This window comes from Oculina patagonica, chromosome 2 (genome assembly GCF_052425735.1).
Source record: "Oculina patagonica isolate OP01 chromosome 2, crgOcupat, whole genome shotgun sequence".
NCBI lineage: Eukaryota > Metazoa > Cnidaria > Anthozoa > Scleractinia > Oculinidae > Oculina > Oculina patagonica.
Genome location: NC_135759.1, coordinates 28221514 through 28243762, shown reverse-complemented (window position 1 = coordinate 28243762; position 22249 = coordinate 28221514). Strand labels below are relative to the sequence as shown.

Sequence of the window (22249 nt, the reverse complement as noted above, 5' to 3'; positions counted from 1 at the left end):
TTCTGGTGAAGGTCTTGGGTTATGAGTCAATGAGCTGGCACGATCCAAGCACTATTCATTTCTTCGTCTCTGATTTGATGATTTTTAACTAATGTGAACGAGCATATCCAATAGCTTTGTTTCATATTAAAACGTATTAAGTACCCATAAGAGAATAAGTTCCGGTCCAAAAACGCGGGACAACTCCTTTTCGTGATCACAAAAAAGGTCTCTTCGCTAGTATTTTTCAAACTGGTTGAACTGAAATGACAAGTCCCGCGTTGGCAACAAGAAAATTTATTCTACCCAATCACTGAGGGAGCCGCAGGGTCCTTGTTTATGTATCGTTTATAGTCATTTATAAACGGAACAAGGGATTTGCCTCAGGGACACTGTCCTTCAATTCGTGGAAACGAACAAAGCGATTTTTGTGCCTGTAATGCGATCCTTCATGTAGACATAGCTACAAGGGAGTTGTCCCATTGTGTGTAGAAGGTCACACCAGAACGGATCGACAACAGAAAAAATCAAGCCTTTAGAGGGGTGTGAGGGGAAGTCTCAGCAAGGAATAAAATTCAGTGGCAGAGTTAGTTTTCCTTCTGTAGTTTGCTTTACATGTAATCTTCTCGTGAAAGTATGAGCAGTCTTTTTTCGTTTCCTCTTTTGTATGGTTTGATGAAACATGATGTTTTCCAGCTAGCGATTTCCCGGAATCCCCGCCCATTGCGTAAACGTCATGATTTCCATCACTTTCGGTTTAGTCGATCGGTTACCAAATGTTCTTAGCATCTAGTCGATCATTCAGGAGGGTCAGCTTAATAGACAACGAAAAGCGATCAAAACACCTCAAAACAGATCTTCAAGGAAAACAGAGTGATTAGCTCAGTGTTGTGTTCCTTCTAAACTCTTCCTCTAACTGAATTTCAGTTCCGGCTACAAATCTGTTTGAGTGACGCTGCAGATCATATTCATTACAGGTTTGTTAATTGCTGTTACTGTTTTAAAGAAATTTTGATATCATTCCCAGTTGTATTGTTGTGTTCGTTTAATAGTTCTGCTTAAAATGCTTTGCTTGTTTACGAAGAAACATTAGTGGAACTTCTCTAGCCGCCTGTGTTGAATTCTTGATCTGATTGCACATTTGCAGAATTATTCCCAGTTTAAATAGGCTAAGTTTTAAAGAAACGGTTGATGAATTGTTGTACTGTATTTTAACAGTCTAATCTGTGACTATATAGGTATATAGATCAATAAGGAAAGCATTTTGAGTCTTCTGCTCGCTGGCCTGGCGATTGACCTTGATTTGCTTGATATGTTGCATCAATCTAGATTGAGCCAAACATTACGTTTTTGTTGATGTGTCTTGATGATTTGATTTTGTTTTACTGATACAGCTTTTACTCCCAAACATTCGGAAGTGTTTGTCTCTTGTTTGTGATGCGAGTGCAAAGAGCTAAATGTGTGGCGAAATGCGAGTGTTTCTCCCGGGTGTTTCGTGACATTCGAGAAATCACGAGAGCAAACTTTCTCTTGTTTATGTATATATACTTTTTCACGTGATCACGCGATGCTAGACAATAACTGATCTTAAATATGCCCAACGAAAATGATCTTCGCAATTACAGTCTTCTTTGGCAATAAAATTAAAATGATCGATTCATCTTGCTCACTGAGCGCTGGAACAAAGTTTATCCTTGACAATCGGCAAAGCTAAATTGCGTTTGTTGGTTCTTTCACCCAAAAACGTTAGAGAACCACTGGGCTTTGCTTTCTCTTTTTGTGGTCGCAGGTTATTTTGAAAGTGCTTTTAGTAGCTGCCAGTGTTTGTGATTGAGCTCAATTTACCGCCTTACATCCAGCGGGAAAAATGAAAATGAAATAAAAGGCCACGACCCTCACAGAAGCTTTATTGTTGAAAGATGTCACTTCCCGGAAATTCCAAGTTTTCTATTTATATGAATACAAACTTTATTGTTTCAAACTGTACAATGAGTAATCAGTTCCTAACAGAGTGTGTATTAGATGTTCAGACTTAGCTTTATAATTAACACCGTAAACCTTTTTTTGGAGGGGGAGGCTTATTAGGGAGAGGGACTTTCACATCATATATCAGTTAGGGTACACATAAAAAAAATAAAGTGGACTTTTTAATGTTTAAGAGCTATATTCGGAGAGTTTGGAGAACTGAAAGACACTCGGAAATAATCGAAATTTTTTCATTTCGCCAAAACATTGCTTTAGGTGAACTTATTCGAGGAAAAATAGTTTTAAGTTTCAGCGTTTTATTTTACAGGCGAAATTTCAAAAGTTTGAAGTGTTTGAAATTTGGATGCAAATGGCCGTTTTCGCCGCTTTGAAGAATCAAATTTTCACACTTCTTTGTGAAAACATCGGAGGCGTTAAAACTATCCTATTAAAACGAAACTTGGCACAAATATTATATTACCCTTACACTTTAAAGTCGTGTAATAATTTTTTCAAATTGTTATTTGTAGCTTTTGAACTGGGCGTATTAATTCAGTCGCCATTTGTGTCTCACCGACAAAGGACAAAATAAGGCCAACTTTGACTACTGTAAATGGCCACTGGTATATATCATTTGGTCAAAATATTTACATGTTTAGAAACCTTTGTTATTGGTCTTTACACCAGGAAAGTTTCAGCTCTGGGAATCCAATATTTCTCCGTCAGTAAAATAAAATGTCATGGCATATTAGCGAGTTGGATTTTATGCAAATTACAAGGTTGAAATGCGTTTCGGCAATGAAATCACTAACAAGAATAAACCATTCACCGCTACTTATCCTTGTTTATGCTGCTGAGCATTTGCTGACGATATCACTTCAACTTCCAGTGTCCCGTTGAGTCCTTTGACGAAATATATCAAGTAATGATGAACTTGTATGAGCTAAACCAACGGCCACCACTTGTCAATAAACTCGACAACAGGAAATTTGATATATCCACGAATTGACATCTGTGCGGCGCTGATTTCCCGGTTTTCATCGCTCCCTTTAGACGTATTTTGAAAACATGGTAAACTATGCACTCCAAACTGCAAACTTATCAGTTTTTTATCGATACATTGACGACTTCCAGGATAATTATTTGTTTAGGAATGAGTGAGCGGAGAAATGGGACTGACCTTTGGATTGACCCCCGCGCCGTCACGTTACTTCCTTCCGTCACGCGCGGAATTAAAAATTGAAAAAGCGACATATTACATACACAATACTTCTTATAAAAAGATCATAACATTACACTTTTCTAGATTGCGAAAAAATAGGATAGCCTATTTATTAGGATTTTCACTGTTAAACAATTACAATGTTTTTTACATACACCAGAAAGTGAAATAAATATAAACTTAAATCAATGTTGTGACTATCTTCTGTATCTCACTTAGCTTCACGTTGACTCACTTCTGCTTTCGAAGAAGTATTTATTACCTTCATAGGTCGTGTTGAGTCGGAAAATACATAAAATTAATGTCTGTTGCTTCAAATATATATTTCCAGTCTTACTGTCCTATTTCCCTTTTCACATTTGGCCAGATGTTTTTTTCATTCGCATTTGTCAGCAATGTTCAGAGCCCTACAAGGTGTGAAAAAGAAACCCGCGCGTTCGATTTTTTATTCAAAACATGCTAAACAAATAATAGGCCCCTAGGCCCGGGCCTATAACTTTTTCGACCTGTTCGTATTTTGAAAATTTACGATAAAAAAGAGAGCATTTTGCAACGTTTCTTACAGGGCCGTACCTAGCTTTTTTTGTCTGCGGGGGCAAACTCCAAAATAGCCACAGGAAATAGCCCAACAAAATCAAACACTATGTTGGAAATTTAGTTTTCCTGTCGGGGGAAAACTAGGGAGCCTTCTACATACGCAAAATCGCATGCGCCGGAATGAGTGAAAATTGGCGCAATTCCTTTTTATAAAATTTTATAGTCTAGTTGCTGTAAAATACATATCAGCACAAAATGAAGGAGAAGGCATTTTCGAGATTCTCTGTGGACCTCCTCCGCCCCGACCAACGTCTCGCAAATGAGCACTTAAGATTGACCAGTCCTACAACTATTCAACTATAAGCGCCCCCATTCTAATAAGCGCTCTCATTTTTTCAAGTGTCCCTATTCCAATAAGCGCCCCCATTCTAATAAGCGACCCTATTCTGATAAGAGCCCTCATGTTAAACCATCGAATAAGGTGTATGTATACACCTGATTGAAGAAACGTTGACCCGTGAAAAGCCTAAACGATAAACGATGCGACCCAAATGTTTACTGGGAAATCGGAAAAAGTAATCGTCATCTGTGACAGAATGAACATAACCATACGACAGGTTGCATAAATCATGCTTTTATAGAAAAATTGAAAATATTACCTTGATTATAAATAAATGGAATACTACTAAGCTTACCAATGCTGTCTACCCATAATCTCATTCGGTCTTATCGTTCATAGTTTGAGCTTTTTACGGGTCAATGTTTCTTCAATCAGGTATATCACTCGAAAGCGTTGCATAGCTAGTGTGAACATCTACCGTTCCGTACCGTACCGTATATATTTACTGCTAAAATGAACAATTATTTTAAACAATTTATTACTGTCATATAGTTTCTGTTATTGGTAGTTATTTTAATATTTATTAAAGTTTTGTTTTGAACATTTGGTCGTTTCTCAAAAAAAAGAATAAGCGCCCTGTCGTAAAATAGTTTTATATACATATAAAAAATTTAGGGCGAAGAACTACACACCATGCCTATTTACCCCTGCTGGCGCGGACAGGGCTATCATATTTACGTGTTGCATCACAAAAATGGACGTTAGTTTAACGGTTTAGACCTGGAGTAAGAGTTTGCAACCTGATAGAGGCATATCAAGAAATAGTCTGCGTGGCATATCAAGAAATAGTCTGCGTGACGACACTAAAAACGGCTGCGAGGGAGACTAATCAAGAAATGAATTCCTTAATGTTTTCGCACCTTGTAGGGCTCTGAACATTGCTGACAAATGCGAATGAAAAAAAATATCTGGCCAAATGTGAAACGGGAAATAGGACAGTAAGACTGGAAATATATATTTGAAGCATCAGACATTAATTTTATGTATTTTCCGACTCAACACGACCAATGAAGGTAGTAAATACTTCTTCGAAAGCAGAAGTGAGTCGAAGTGAAGCTAAGTGAGGTACAGAAGATGATCACAACATTGATTTAAGTTTATATTCTTTTTACTTTCAGATGTATTTAAAACACATTGTAATTGTTTAACGGTGAAAATCCTAATAAATAGGCTATCCTATTTTTTCGCAATCTAGAAAAGTGTAATGTTATGATCTTTTTAAAAGAAGTATTGTGTATGTGATATGTCGCTTTTTCAATTTTTACCGCATTTTTAATTCCGCGCGTGACAGAAGGAAGTAACGTGACGGCGCGGGGGTCAATCCAAAGGTCAGTCCCATTTCTCCGCTCACTCATTCCTAAACAAATAATTATCCTGGAAGTTGTCAATGTATCGATAAAAAACTGATAAGTTTGCAGCTTGGAGTGCATAGTTTACCATGTTTTCAAAATACGTCTTAAGGGAGCGATGAAAACCGGGAAATCAGCGCCGCACAGATGTCAATTCGTGGATATATCAAATTTCCTGTTGTCGAGTTTATTGACAAGTGGTGGCCGTTGGTTTAGCTCATACAAGTTCATCATCACTTGATATATTTCGTCAAAGGACTCAACGGGACACTGGAAGTTGAAGTGATATCGTCAGCAAATGCTCAGCAGCATAAACAAAGATAAGTAGCGGTGAATGGTTTATTCTTGTTAGTGATTTCATTGCCGAAATGCATTTTAACCTTGTAATTTGCATAAAATCCAACTCGCTAGTATGCCATGACATTTTATTTTACTGACGGAGAAATATTAGATTCCCAGAGCTGAAACTTTCCTGGTGTAAAGACCAATAACAAAGGTTTCTAAACATGTAAATATTTTGACCAAATGATATATACCAGTGGCCATTTACAGTAGTCAAAGTTGGCCTTATTTTGTCCTTCGTCGGTGAAACACAAATGGCGACTGAATTAATACGCCCAGTTCAAAAGCTACAAATAACAATTTGAAAAAATTATTACACGACTTTAAAGTGTAAGGGTAATATAATATTTGTGCCAAGTTTCGTTTTAATAGGATAGTTTTAACGCCTCCGATGTTTTCACAAAGAAGTGTGAAAATTTGATTCTTCAAAGCGGCGAAAACGGCCATTTGCATTCAAATTTCAAACACTTCAAACTTTTGAAATTTCGCCCGTAAAATAAAACGCTGAAACTTAAAACTATTTTTCCTCGAATAAGTTCACCTAAAGCAATGTTTTGGCGAAATAAAAAAAATTCGATTATTTCTGAATGTCTTTCAGTTCTCCAAACTCTCCGAATATAGCTCTTAAGTGCTGTTTGATAACACATTTTCTTAAAATTTAATTATTACTATTGTTAAATGTTGTGGATCGATGAATAACGTTAAAAGCGTTAAGTGGCTAGAAAAAGGAAAAACCTAATCAGTATGCAAGAGATCATTTTTTCCTGCTAATGTATTCTTATTTGACCGCTTTTGTGTCAAGTCCACTAATTTTGTTTTCTGTTATACAGTAGAACCCCGGTAACTCGAACTCGGATAACTCGAACAACCCCGCTAACTTGAACTGAAAAACACGATCCGTTTTTAGTGCAAAATACACCTGTAATTGGTCAAGGTCCCCTTTTCAGAGTTTTCTAATGATAACGTCAAAACTTTTTTGGCCAGAAGAAAGGATATGAAGAGTAGAAAGTAATGAGAATAAGAAAGCCGAAAAAAACGGAAGCAAAAGGAGCAAAAAAAATTGGAACGGTTCAGCAAAAAAAAGAAGTCCAAATTTCGCTTATGCGCATGCACCAAAGTGAAATGTTGTACATTTTTACACGGAATCTTTATCAAATTGTTGCTGAAGTGTACAAAAAGTGCTTCTTTAGCAACGTTAAGGTAAACTAAAGATCATAGCACCAAAAATTCAGTTTAGCGGAAAAAATTCAGTTTAGGGAAAATTCGGGCGTGAAAGGGTTATAAATGTCGCAGAAATTAACGCCGACAAAAATTAACGCGAATTTTTAAAATTCACGTTAATTTCATGGAGCAATAATTTCCTATAATTAAGTATTTTGCTTTGTGTTTTTCGTGGCGATTTCTTGTTAACTTGTTCAGTGTTCGCGTAGCATTAATTCCTGTAGCTATCTCCCAGTCCCATTCGATTCTATTCATTGGTCGAGCGCAACAGAATGCAGCACAGACTGACATATCCCGCCTACCGCCTCATAACATGGAGCGATCGACTGACGTCATCGCCTAAAAAGTTGTCTGCTTATTTCATTCACTGAAAGCAGTGATGCTCATATCTTAACTGTGCAGGCCGAGTTCTGTCTTGGGGAGGAGACGTCGAGTTAGATATCGATACGAGAGATTTTGCGAAGAGACAGAGAAAATCTGCTTAGACTGCTTCTGCTGCTAATATGAAATAACTCAAAATGACATTTCTCTTATGATAGGAACTGTCCATGGCTAGTGCAGCACCAACGGCTTCCTCCACCAAGGAGACAACAAACTACGCTCGCTTGTGTCGTCTGCTGGTTGATGTTGGTACACAGGCACTTAGAGAAACATTCGATGCCGTCCATGCACCAGCAAATCTTCACACAGTTTTGGCGGAAAATAAAACCACGTTGCAACCACTTAGAACAAGGAAAATTATCAATCCCACACAATGGGGAAAACTCTTTCCTGCCATCCCTACTTCAGTGTCAACAGCCCATTTTGATACCACACTTTTGATGGTTCTGTTGCGAAACATATGTGGCTTACCTCCTCCAGTAACTGGCTGGGACACACTTCCTGCTGTAACGGACATGAGTCGTGAAGCAGATATTGCTCTTGTGAAGTATTTTAGAAACACCGTGTACGCTCATACCGAGCACGCTTCGTTCAACGTTCAACACATAGTGGCAAGACATCCGGGACACTCTGGTGAGACTGGGAGGAGTTCAGTACAGAGCAGCTATCGACAATCTGGAAACTGAGTGTATGGATCCTGAAATTGAAGATCACTATAAAGAACTTCTCAGCCAATGGAAGAAGGATGAGGACAACGTTAAAGATGAGCTGAAAGAGATAGGAACGGGGATAAGAAACGTCATGAAAAAGCTCGATGATTTAGCAGCCGCATCAACTGTGATCAGCACAAAAGAAACCAGTGATCAAGGTAAGTTGTCATGGTACAAATTGAATGAGATTATGAAAAAGCTTGACGCTTTGAAAGTAGCAAGCGATCCTCCTAAAAAGACAATAACAGATAAAGGTTAGTTTTCATTGCTTGAGCCGATTGAAGTGGTATAAGAAACGTTATGAAAAAAGTTCGTTGAGTTAATTAGCCGGTGAATTCTTCCTCAAAAATGTATGTTATCGCATCGGTCCACAATAGACGAACTTCCAAAAACCGTGCGCGCGTGTATTCGAGTTATGGGGATCAATTTTGATCAAGGGAAACAAAATTTAATTCGAGTTAGCGGGGAATTCGAGTTATCCGAGTTCGAGTTAACCGAGTAAAAATGATCAAATCCAAAGGAAATGGCCGGGACTTAGTTCGAGTTAGCGGGGGAGTTGGAGTTATCTGAATTCGAGTTACCGGAGTTCTACTGTATTTATAAAGTGAATTAGGGAGTTGTTAATTGTTATCTTTGATCAAAACGCTAGAAAACGCCTAATTTTAATTATGAAATAACTTAACTCAAAATCTACACGTTTTATTTTTCCTTATTCTTTAAGACTCGACGGCCAAAGATATGGTGACGCACGGACCCGTCATGTGTAAAGAAAAGTGTCACGAGAATGAAGCAGTGGTATTTTATTGTCAAAAATGCGTAGTTTGTATTTACCACAAGTGTGTCACTTTGAATCACAATGGGCACACCCTGGTGGTTATACCACAAGCCGCTGAAGAAGAAAAAATGCAACTGACGAAAGGTTTTGAGAAAGTTAAGGCAAAATTGGTGGTTGTTGAAACAAAGATAAAGCATCAAGTCGAGTATATGAAGAAAAGCGACGAAGAAATTTCCGCTGCTGAAAAGGTGATGACGGAAGCTATAGAAGAAATTATTCGTGTTGTGAGGGAACATGAAACTGCCACAAAGAAAGAATTGGCAGAAACGAAACAAGCTCAACGAAGAGATCACGAAACTAGATTGGAAAACTTTCAGTTGTTGGCTACCCAACTGAGAAGTTCTGTTGAAGATGGCGAGGGTGTCGTACAAAGAGACATCGCCGCTGAAATTCTAGAAAAAGGTCACACTGTGTTTGGTCGCTGTGAAGAACTTTTGAATAGTGAGGAAATTAAAGTCTACAAACCACAGCACGTATCTTATCATGTAAATAAAGAAGCTATAGATGCTGCCAGAAGCTTGGTTCCTGGTCACGTTGTTGCTAGACTGACTGCGGATCCTTTACAATCGGTGGCTGAAGGAAAGGGCTTGAAAGAAGCGGAATTGTGCGCTGAAACCAGCTTTACAATCACTACGCGAGATTCAGAGGGAAATCAATTTTATGACGAAGGAGGCCAAGTAACCGTGAAAATCTGCTCTCCAACAGGCGAAAACTACGAAAAGAACATTGAAAATGGTAAAGATGGCATCTACACAGTTAGTTACAAGCCAAAGAGTGTTGGCTTACATGATATTGCGGTCGAAGTTAATGGAAAGCCGCTGACTGGTAGTCCCTGGAATGTTGAAGTGACTCCACATCAGTATAAAGTTCTCCTTACATTTCAGTGGATCGAATGGGACAGGACAAGCAGAATTTGACGGACCGTGCAGCATTGCAGTGAGTGAAAGAACTGGGGACATTGCCATAGCAGATAGAGATAATAAGCGAATTCAGTTGTTTGATTGTGGCTGGAAATATCTAAGGACGGTTGGAAATAGGTGGATCAGTAAGAGGATAGGTGAACCATCATCAGTGGCATTCTCTGCATCTGATGACATCATAATCACTCATAGTGATATTGAAGAGTCACTTAAAATGTCCGTATTCTCGCAACGTGGTAAGTTTATTAAAGACATCAGTGAGCAATTGCTTGATGATCTACGGGGAGTGTTTGTTACAACTGATGGCCACATGATCGTGTGTGACGAAGGTGACGACAAAGTCAAGGTCCTCTCCCCTGACGGTACAAAAGTGTTACAGTCCTTCAGTGCTCCAGACTGTGACGAGTCTCCGCTGTTTGCTGTTTATCATCAGGACAGGTTCTTTGTGTCCTATCGATGGACTCATGTTGTCAAAGTCTTCAGCAAGGGAGGAGTGTTTCTATATGATATTGGCAGCAAGGGGTCTGGTGACGGAACGTTGCATCATCCTTTTGGACTCACCATTGACAAATTCAGCAACCTGATTGTTTGTAGCTCTGGTAACAGCAGACTGCAGATATTTGCTCTGGATGGCAAATTTGTTAACTCAGTTATACTAGAATCAAGACTAGAACTCCCCATGTCTGTTGCTGTTACTGAGAATGGTCATTTACTGGTTTGTGACTGTAACAGTCATTGCGTATTTGTTTTCCAATAAACTCTGAACATTTTAAAGTTATTTACCTCAAGGCCCCGTCCACACTAATACAGATAAATTTGAAAACGAAGTTTTCGCCCCGAAAACAGATAAAATGTTTTCCGTCCACACTATCGTTTTCGCATCGTTTTCAATAATTTCACAGTCCACACCTATCCGCCTACACCTATAAATTTGAAATCAAAACGCGGCATCGGCCCTGGATGAATGGTAGAGCATGCGTACATTACTCGAGCACGCACTAAATTTGAATTAGGGAGCTTGAGGTTTTTGTCGACGCCGAGGATATTAACGTCAATCACATAAAAACTACAGTTTCTACTTTACTTAAGGTTATTCCACTGAAATAGAACCTGCACTGAGATTTTTGTCAAACTTTGCCTATTGATTGTTTATGCTATAGGAACTTAAATTTTGAAATAAAAATGGGGGTGCCCATGCTCGTTTAGGAGCAACAGCATCTTGTTTATACCCAATAAATCCTTATTATATCACCATGATTATAGTCACGATTGCTTGCTAAATGCACGTTTCCGACGATCGCTTCTTATTCTACACTGAGAATTGTCCCATTTTTATTCTATAGAAAGAAGGTTACTACTCAATTCAAACAGCAGGAAAAAATGATAGGTCACCACACTTGTTTTCGAGAAAATGACGATTTTATCTCTCTGGCGAGGACCAGCTATAAAGAAAAAAACGCCATCTTTTAATGCCCACGCGCTAATCACGCGTGAAATTATGCGCAGTAGGGATGCGTAATGCAATACTGTGGAATGACCTGAAGAATTTCGCGATAATCCAAATCAGTCATTTAACGCGCGTGCAGAACTATTGACAGAAATCGCAAGACCATTTGACGTCAGCGTTTTCGAAAGGCTCCGTCAGTTTCGGCCGACCACACTACACCACCTGGCCGGCGTTTTCAAATTTCTCCACCTTGGAGACCGTTTTCGAAAAGCTCCGTTTTCAGTGACCAAAAGCGCTGTTTTGGTGTGTGCGGTTGGCCAAACCGGAGGAAAAAAGATGCGTTTTCAAATTTATCCGCATTAGTGTGCACGGGGGCTTTGTCGAAGTTAACATTGGTGAATATTTACTAAGACGAGGTCGAGATACCGACGTTCACTCGGCCAAAGGCGAATAATTCAGTTTTTTTGTGTGACATTTTCAGAGCTAAATGTCAAGAAGTGTGAAAAGTGCTTTGCATGCGCTCTTGACTGGCTTCTCAAACTCCGCAATTATGCAGATCTTTTTTGTGCAACTATCTGTTTAAGAGCTACAATGTGGGTCATAAGTGTTGGAAAATTCAGCACATTCTAGGGAAATTGATTGCCTAGGTTCAACCCATATGTAGGGCGGGGAAGGGAGGGTTCAAGGACTGGACTTAATTACTGGACTTTGTTACTGGACTTATTATTACTCAAATACTATTCTTATGGTTGCTGTATATTTCTTGAATTACCCTCGAAAACTATATTAATTTCAGGTTAATTTTAATATTGTGAGTACCTTTATGCACTGTATCTTGTTTTTAATGTCTAAATTTTATCACCGTGTAACTTCTGTTATGTATTTTATCAACTGCAATATAGGTTTTACTTATTTGCTTACTAACTAACTAACTAACTAACTAACTAACTAACTAACTAACTAACTAACTAACTAACTAACTAACTAACTAACTAACTAACTAACTAACTAACTAACTAATTATAACTAACTAACTAACTAACTAACTAACTAACTAACTAACTAACTAACTAACTAACTAACTAACTGACTGACTGACTTAGTTACTGACTAACTAACTGACTGACTGACTGACTGACTTAGTTACTTACTTACTTACTTACTTACTTACTTACTTACTTACTTACTTACTTACTTACTTACTTACTTACTTACTTACCTACAAACTTACTTTCTTACTTACCGTGCTTGCTTGCTTGCTGTTGCATATGCAGACTTACCAGACTACTGACAGGTGCTTTGTAAAACTCCCACCGATCACAAACCACGCGGTCCACGTTTAATTGATATTTTACGCAGCAAGTAAAAAAGGAGCCATGTGAGTCGTAGCCTCGACGATGTGCCACTTATTTTCGATTTGGCTCGGTATTAGTGGACATTCGCTTTTAACGTTTCGTATGCTTTAACATACACCTTTAGAAGTGACCGTTAGATAGATTACAATTAAGAATTTAATTTTGTTTCAGAAGGTTTTGTCTGGGATTGTACCTCCTGGGACACTCCTTAACAATTATAGCTGAAACAACATTTTACATAATTTGCTTTTTCCTGTATTGTTACTCGGGTGTTCAAGTACTAGATATTTTACAAAAAGATCAGCCTCGTACTGTGAAGACGTTGAAGGAAAAGAACATTTTAGCTAGTACTCGCAGATTAAAAGACGTTTTTTTTTACCTTTTGCAGTATGTGTTTTATTGTTGGTGTCAATTATGTGTGAATGCAGAAACAATGAAGAACGGACAAATTCAATCTGAACTGCTCCCCTCCCCCCTTTAGGACTGTAACATAATGCGTTTTATCTTAATAGGCTGTCGATCGTCAAATTGAATAACATCGACGCACTTTGTGTAAATTTTAAAAGAATGTATTCAATTCAAAGCATCTGAAAGACATGGCTTTTTCAACCAGGAGTATTGGTTGGGATGGCTTTTGTGATAGATTTGAGAATTCGAAGCCAAGCTGTTGCGCATTACCTTGTAAACACATCAGTGAGCACCCAATTAAACCAACAAGACCAGCTAAAGTCTTTGTTAGAACTGATGGTTACGTGATCTGCCTTATTTTCGAATTTGTGAATTCTCTCTTTTTATCGCAAAAGTCTGTAATCTGTGCGCTTTCTAAGGTACAATTCGTTGATCAGCGAACGTACACCCCCCATCCGAACGGTTATGTTTATCCGTCAACTGAGGAATATTTATAAATTCCTTGCACGCACACAATTCGAAAACGCTTATCGTGCAAAATTTAGTCTAGTCGGTCATCACAGTTTGGTAAACAGCATGTTACGCTTTTAGCGGTTTCTATCATCCATAGAAGACTAGCTCCTCTTTTCTGAGCCTCCAACATTCCGGTACAGTCCTCAGGAACAGCACTCTTAGCGACTTCCCAGTTGAGTACTGACGCGGCGGATCTGTTCTTTACATGTAGTCTACATCTGCGACGTTACAGGTTTGGTTTTTAGCTAGTTTTTACTCTTTAGAGATGCACTTTGATCCTGATATCGTTGTGTTTCTCACTTGAGTGTGTAAATCAGTTGGTTCGAGTTGGTTGTCAGGCGTTGAAATTGTATTATCAAGTTCTGAATAACAATCATTTGCTGTAATTGTGGAAAATTTACTGTTGCTGGTAGCAATGTGTGTGTTCCGTTACATTACACAGTCAGGTACTGATCAGCTAGCTTGTTTTTGAACGCGCCTTGCTTGTGCCAATCAATTGCATTTTATCTATTTCATTTGTACAAGTTTCGCTCAATTTGTGCAGTAATTATTAAATAATTTTTAGGCGAAATCGAAGCGACGATCGGTTTAAATAAGTCACATGTGGTCGGATGTATTCTTGTAAATGAACTCTCTTTCTATTCTCTAAGTAACATTTTCGAGTTGATCCTCCAATTTGTGTGCAGTTTGTCGTCGTTGTAGAATTTTGACAGCTTAAAAGTGTGTTAAACGAATTGTGATTTTCGATAAAGTAAAATTATTTGGTGAGCCGTGACAAATGAAAATACTGAAATGTGAATATTAATGATGTGTAGTTAATAAAATAACTTCGTTCCCGCCCTCTGAAACCGGAAGAAGAGAGACCGTGGGAACGAGGGTGTTGACTCGAAAGGACTGAACGAAAGCTACGCAAGGAGCACCTGGTCGCAGGTACACGATTTATGTAATCTAGTGTAGAGAATTTAGGAATTGTAAAAAAAATAGGAATTGTTTTACCCTGATGATGATTCAATTTAAGTCGAAAACGTCTGGTTTAATTATCCCTTTTAAATTTTAAATCATTTTTACCGTTGTCAATAGTAGTTATAATTTAGTAGAGTTTACTCCAGTACTTATGTAAACCCTCGCCACTCGCTCGGGTTTATCATGATAACTTTCTAATTCTCCCAACCTTCTTCTTGTGTTATATCGGGTTATGTAAACCGGCGCCCCTTTATTTAAACTCTCAGGCATATTGAACGAACTGTACAAATGCCGTTCCTCCTTCCATTGCTTAGGCGTAACATAAAAGTGATGTTCTCTTTCTATTCTTTTGGTGACATTTTCGAGTTGATCCTCCCATTTATGAGTTTTATCTGCAGTTTGTCGTCGTTGAAGAATTTCGACAACTAGCCTACAACTTAAAAGTGTGTAAAACGAGTTGTGATTTTTAAATAAGTAAAATTATTTGGTGAACCATGACAAATAATTTAAGTATTGAATTGTGAATATTTATGCGTGATACTTCAACAGTCTCATTCTCAGGGTGTTCCTCTTTTTCCGCTCTTTGAAGCGAGAATAAGCGAGACCCTGGGAAAGAAAATAAAAAAATGGTCAACTTGTTGCTGTCGTACTCGAGAATGTGTGGGAATGTAATACTTTAGATGTAAATCCTAGCCTGTGGCTCGTTTTTATATGTTACTTTCCAATTCTCTCAAGCGTCTTCTCGTGTTAATATATGGATATGCAAACACACGCACCATTTTGTATCTCTTTTATGTCTCAAACAAATCGAAGGATTATACTGCAAACAAGAAATGTACCAATGTCGTTTTTCTTTTGTGGCTCATCATGGTAAAATGCTTATAGCTTCAGTTTGTATATAAAAAATTGAGCAGAGAAGGGTGCCAGGCCCGGCGAAATAGGGCCGGTCATATAATGAAATAATTTTGTGAGGGCGAGCTGAAAGAGTCGAAAACTGCCAGTTTAATCCAGCCGAATAAAAACGTATAAGTTTTACTTTGAATTAACACCTGCTCCGTAGATTAAGGGATGCTGGCGTATCTGAAAAGCAGTTTCAAAAAATTCACTGGTACAGATTTTCAGGCAAATTTGCTACTGAAATAAAAACCTGTCCGAACAAAATCAATAAGGATTAAATGTGCACTTTTGATACAGCTTGCAAAGGCTTATTAATTGAAATACTATTGTTTAATCTCAAATAACAGGACCTGTCCATGGCTGCTGCATCACCAACAGCTTCCTCCACCAAGGAGACAACAAACTACGCTCGCTTGTGTCGTCTGCTGGTTGATGTTGGTACCCAGGCCCTTAGAGACACATTCGATGTCATCCATGCACCGGCAAATCTTCACACAGTTTTGGCGGGAAATAAAACCACATTGCAAACACTTAGAAAGAGGAAAATTATAAATGCAACACAATGGGGAAAGCTCTTCCCTGCTATCCCTAATTCAGTGTCTTCAAGAGATTTTGACATCACTATTTTGATGGTTCTGTTGCGAAACATCTGTGGCTTACCTTCTCCAGTAACTGGCTGGGACACACTTCCTGCTGTAACAGACGTCAGTCGTGAAGCGGATATCGCTCGTGTGAAGTATTTTAGAAACACTGTGTACGCTCATGCCGAGCACGCTTCGGTTGATGACGCAACGTTTAACGCATACTGGCAAGACATCCGGGACACTCTGGTGAGACTGGGAGGAGTTCAGTACAGAGCAGCTATCGACAATCTGGAAACTGAGTGCATGGATCCAGAAATTGAAGATCACTACAAAGAACTACTCAGCCAATGGAATAAGGATGAGGACAACGTGAAAGATCAGCTGAATGAGATAATGACAAAGCTGGACGCTTTGAAAGTAGCAAGCGATCTAACAAGCGATCCTCATGAAGGTTAGTTTTCATTGCTTGAGCTTATTGAAGTGGTATCACAGGCCCGGGGGGGGGGGGGGACGCCATATAATGGTCTATACGGGGAGGCTCCGCCCGAAAGGGGTACCTTTTTCAGGCTTCAGGTATATAAATGGGTAGGGATTTCATAAGTTTAGGTATATGAAAGTGTAGGGAAATATGTCATTAAGATATTTAAAAAGGCCTTTAAATTAATTATTTTGAACAGACGCAACTTATGGCTGTATCGTCTTAATTCATTAAGCGCTACATAAAAAAATGTCAAGAAAACGTCCTGTTTTAAGTATATTTTGTGTCATGTAGGTATATGAAAGGGGTACTTTTTTCTATAAAGGGTATACGAAAGGGGTGCTTTTTTTGTCAAAATGGTATAAAAAAAAGGGTAAGGGGTTGGACCTTTGGGCGGAGCCTCCCCGTATAAAACTTTTTTGAGTGCCCCTCCCCCCCGGATCACAGGCTTACCATCCTATGTTTGTGAGGTCACAGCATACCCATATGAGTATTCAAATTTCCTCACTAATAACTATTGTAAATATTTAAGCTCTCTAAGACGGCCTATGCCCTCTCCTTGAAATTAAGCCAACGTGTTACACTACAAAACGTCCTCTGGGGTACCCCAAAGAAATACTGTTCGGAACTCACGACGGCGAAGCCGAAGACAACGTGAACTAGGAAATTAATTTGTACTTGCTATTGCGTAGAATTGTTGAGTGAACTAACGAATATAAGTGTGAAGATCTGTTTATATAATTAAAAACATTAGAAGTTGAGGTGCAAATTAAATGTCCAGTTCAAAGGACGAGTAATCTAAGGCTGTGTTCACACTTGGTTCTTGGACACGGTGCCCGAGTACGATTCTCGCTGGGCACTAATGTGAACATACTATTTTTTCAAGTTCGGGCACGGGCAGAGTACAAGGTCTCGACCTTGTACTTGGATACTTGGTTTTCTATGTGTGAACACGACGCTATTTGTTGCCGGTGCTCAGCTACTAGTAACAAATAAATGAAATGAGACACTGTGAATCCTGGCCACTGAAAAAAAATTCAGTGGCTCAGGTGGGAGCTACAAAGCCACAGATGGGAACAGCGCGTGAGTGAATCCCATATGAACTTACATGTGGGCAGAAGTTTTCTGCAACGAACATGTGGAACATGTATTACATGTAAAGAACACATAAATGCGGATGGACAGTGTTTCGATTCTAGTTTAGAATCATCCTCAGTCATAACAAATAAATGAAATGAGAAACTGTGATGTAAGTTCATCACAGTGAATCAGAGAGTGGTTTATTATTATCCGTGATCGAAACACTAGGAAGTTCTAGAAAACGTTGAATCAGTTGAGCATAAAATAATTTAGCTCAAAATCTTCATATTTTATTTTCTGTCCTTACTCTTTAAGACTCGACGCTCAAAGACATGGTGACGCACGAACCCGTCATGTGTAAAGAAAAGTGTCACGAGAATGAAGCAGTAATATTTTATTGTCAAGAATGCGAAGTTTGTATTTGCCAGAAGTGTGTCACTTTAAATCACAATGGGCACACCCTGATGGGTATACCGCAAGCCGCTGAAAAAGAAAAAATCCAAATGACGAAAGGTTTTGAGAGAGTTAAGGCAAAATTGGAGGTTGTTGAAACAAAGATAAAGCAACAAGTCGAATTGATAAAGAAAAGCGACGAAGAAATTTCCGCTGCTGAAAACGTGATGACGGAAACTGTAGAAGAAATTATTCGTGTCGCGAGGGAACATGAAACTGCCGTAAAGAAAGAATTGGCAGAAATGAAAGAAGTACAGAAAAGAAATCATGAAACTAAACTGGAAAACTTTCAGTTGTTGGCTACCCAACTGAGAAATTCTGTTGAATATGGTGAGGGTGTCGTACAAAGAGACATCGCCGCTGAAATTCTAGAAGAAGGTCACACTGTTTTTGGTCGCTGTGAAGATCTTTTGAATAGGGAGGAAATTAAAGTCTACAAACCAAAGCACGTTACTTATCATGTAAATAAAGCAACTATAGATGCTGCCAGAAGCTTGGTTCCTGGTCACGTTGTTGCTAGGCAGACTGTGGATCCTTCACAATCAGTGGCTGAAGGAACAGGTTTGAAAGAAGCGGATTTGGACACTGAAACCAGCTTTACAATCACTACGCGAGATTCAGAGGGAAAGCGATTTTATGACGAAGGAGGCCAAGTAACCGTGAAAATCTGCTCTCCGACTGGCGAAAACTGCGAAACGAATATTGAAAATGGTAAAGATGGCATTTACACAGTTAGTTACAAGCCAGACAGTGTTGGTTTACATGACATCGTGGTCAAGGTTAATGGAAAGCCGCTGATTGGTTGTCCCTGGAATATCGAAGTGACTCCACATCAGTATAAAGTTCTCCTTACATTCACATTAATTGGGCCAGGACGAGGAGAGTTTGACAGTCCGTGCAGCATTGCAGTGAGTGGAAGAACTGGAAACATTGCCATAGCAGAAGAAGATAATAAGCAAATTCAGTTGTTTGATTGTGGCTGGAAACATCTAAGGACGATTAGAAATAGGTGGATAAGGAAGAGAATAAGTGAACCAACATCAGTGGCATTTCCAGCATCTGGTGACATCATAATCACTCATGGTGATTTTGCAGAGTCACGTAAAATGTCTGTATTCTCGCAACGTGGTCAGTTTATTAAACACATCAGTGAGCACTTACTCGATGACCCAGGGGCAGTGTTTGTTACAACTGATGGTCACATGATCGTGTTTGACGACGGAGACGACAAGGTCAAGGTCCTCTCCCCTGACGGTACAGAATTGTTAAAGTCCTTCAGTGCTCCAGAGGGTGACAAGACCCCGTGGTTTGCTGTTTATCATCAGGACAGGTTCTTTGTTTCCTATACCTTGGCACATGTTGTCAAAGTGTTCAGCAAGGAAGGAGTGTTTCTATATGATATTGGCAGCGAGGGGTCTGGTGACGGACAGTTGAATGAGCCTGCTGCAATCGCCATTGACAAGTTTAACAATTTGATCATATGTGACACAGGTAACAAAAGGATGCAGATATTTTCACTAGATGGCAAATTTGTTAACTCAGTTGTACTGAAATCGAGACTAGACTTCCCCGCGTCTGTTGCAGTTACTAAGAATGGTCATGTACTGGTTTGTGACTGTAACAGTGATTGTATATTTGTTTTTCAATAAACTCTGAATATTTTAAAATCAATCCAGATAAATTTGAAAACGGAGTTTTCGCCCCGAAAAAGGATAAAGTGTTTTCCGTCCACACTATTGTTTTCGTATCGTTTTCAATAATTTCACTCACACTTGGAAGGTTGACCAAACCGGAGAAGAAAGGGGCGTTTACAGGGTCTTTCAAATTTATCCGGAGTAGTGTGTGGACGGGGCCTAGGGCGAAGTTAACATTAGAGAATATTTACTAAACACGAGGTCAAGATACCGACGTCCACTCGGTCAAATGCGAATAATTCAGTTTTTAGTGGAATTTTCAGAGTTGAATATCAGGAAGTGCAAATAGTGCTTTGCATGCGCCCTGATTGGCTACTCAAACTTCGCAATTGTGCAGATCTATCCTGTGCACCTGTCTGTTTAAGGGCTACAATGTGTGCATAGTCCTGGGACACTCAGCACATTCTAGGGAAATTGACTGCTGTAAGTTTGCAAACGTTGCATGGGGGAAGGGCGGTTAGGAGATGAACAAGAAGCATTAAAAAACCATTATTTTACAAGAAGAGTTGTTAAAAAAAATATATTTTGTACGTGAAAAGATCGCTTTAACAAGTGTCCTAATTACATTTGACCTGCATTGTAATTCCTTAAGACAACGTTTAATTTAAATAGAAGTACAAAAATAAGCCACGCGGTCATTTCACGTTAGGGAGTTTAAGCAAATTATAGCAGTGACGGCTACGGCTGGCGCGGCTTGCTTTTAAAAGCTATTCTAAGGCCCCGTCCACACTGACCCGGGTAAATTTGAAAACGGAGAAATTTGAAAACGCCGCGTAAAATGTTTTCCGTCCACATTAACCCGGGTAAATTTGAAAACGATACGCTTCATTAGTAAGTAAAAGTAAAAGTAAAGTCTTTATTTAAAGAGGGTAGCACTAACTCAAACCAGTGGCCCTCTAAAATTATTTACAATAAAATATAAAAATACACTATTTCACGCTCCAAGTCCAAACGCTCATTGGTGAGCGTTTTTTAAAGGCTCCGTTTTCGGTGACCGAAAACGCCGTTTCAGTGTGGACGGTTGGCCTAACTGGAGAAAAAAAAGATGCGTTTTCAAATTTACCCGGGTCAGTGTGGACGGGGCCTAAGATTATTGTATACATTTTTGAACCGTCATCTGCAAAACAACAACGTGCACTGACCAATTTCTGCGTATTTTGGAGAAAACACAACGGCTTTTTTTTATAAAGTCAAACATCTTGTAAGCGGACACCTTCGGGAATAAAAAATAAATAAAAACAGGAAGGCCAGGTTTACGATATGATCACTTGGTGCAAAATACTCAAAGGATTTGTATAAAACGTTATAGCTAAAATTGACAGCAAAGAAAATTGTGTTGAAGTTTATATTTCACAACATTTTTTGTCGATTTGTTGTTTTTTCACTGTCTAGAACGTTTGGACTGCATTCCAACCCGTTTTTGATTTTATTTTTATAGTTCAGTTGCTTAAAAATTTCCAAAGGTGAATTCTTGCTAAGCAGCCATGTGTGCAAATAGGTGGCTGAAATCATTAAACATCCGGTGACTTTGAAAATATACAATAACAGTAAATTTTTTAATATTTCAATTGATATCGATGCATGTTTTCAAAAGTTTTTAAAATGTGAAACCCCCATGCAAAGAAGCTTATTAAATAAAGCATTCTCGAATAATTCCTAGGAATTCCAAGCTTTGCTTGAACTCAGGTTGGCTGGGAGAATATTACTAGGAATTCCTACGAATCTGAATAGTGAAATAACAGCTTGCAATATACAGTGGAACCCCGATATAACGATCCTCGATATTCCCGATATAACGATGAATATTCTATGTCCCGGCAAAAGTTACAGTAAAAAGTATGGGACAGAACCCCGATATAACGATCTTTGATATAACGATATTCCCGATATAACAATGAGAATTTAGCCGACCGAACGTAAAATCTTTTCCGATATAACGATATTATCAGTACTCAGTCACAATTTAAGCAAAACATCGAGTTATCTCTAACGTTTCTGTCAACAGCTTTGTACCATTATATAACTCCACCCCTTTGGTTTGCATAATCATACGAGAAGGGCTATAAATTATCCATATTTCTATTTTAATTGGAGTGGTGGATTTAGGGGCGGAGCCTGGGCCTGGACCCCCTCCTTAGTTTTGGTAAAAGACATTTTTTAATGGTCATGCTCCTGTGCGTGATGCGCTGAAACCACAGTTTTCTAAGCCTCTTTATCAACTTTATCCTCTTTATCCTCCGTGTCATTCAATAGCTCTCTTAGTTTCAGTATCTTTGACTAGGTTTACTCCGATATAACGATATTTTCGGTTATTTTAGGCCACATCGTTATATCGGGAGTTTCGATATAACGATTCCTCGATATAGCGATATAATTTTACTGCTTCCTTGGCATATTGGGGTTCCACTGTAACAGGCTTCGAAATTCTTAGGAATTTTTAGGAATTGCTGGGAATTTTATATAAATTTAATGGAAGGCAACATAAAGCTGAACATAGGCAAAACAAATTGCACATA

At 38.8% G+C, this 22249-nt stretch overlaps 1 protein-coding gene and 1 pseudogene across 2 annotated transcripts; both read left to right on the top strand.

The window, feature by feature from the left end:
* Window positions 1-735: 735 nt before the first annotated feature.
* On the top strand, window positions 736-13097 carry LOC144643896 (uncharacterized; annotated as a pseudogene). Its single transcript, XR_013568992.1, has 3 exons — window positions 736-970; window positions 7555-8264; window positions 8828-13097. The product of XR_013568992.1 is annotated as an uncharacterized LOC144643896 (transcript).
* A 2423-nt stretch (window positions 13098-15520) lies between these two features.
* Window positions 15521-19735, top strand: LOC144643898 (uncharacterized). The gene is made up of 2 exons (XM_078503284.1): window positions 15521-16479; window positions 17902-19735. The coding sequence occupies exons 1-2, from the start codon at window positions 15801-15803 to the stop codon at window positions 19686-19688; spliced, it is 2466 nt and encodes an 821-aa protein (XP_078359410.1). The 5' UTR covers window positions 15521-15800; the 3' UTR covers window positions 19689-19735.
* Window positions 19736-22249: the final 2514 nt, after the last annotated feature.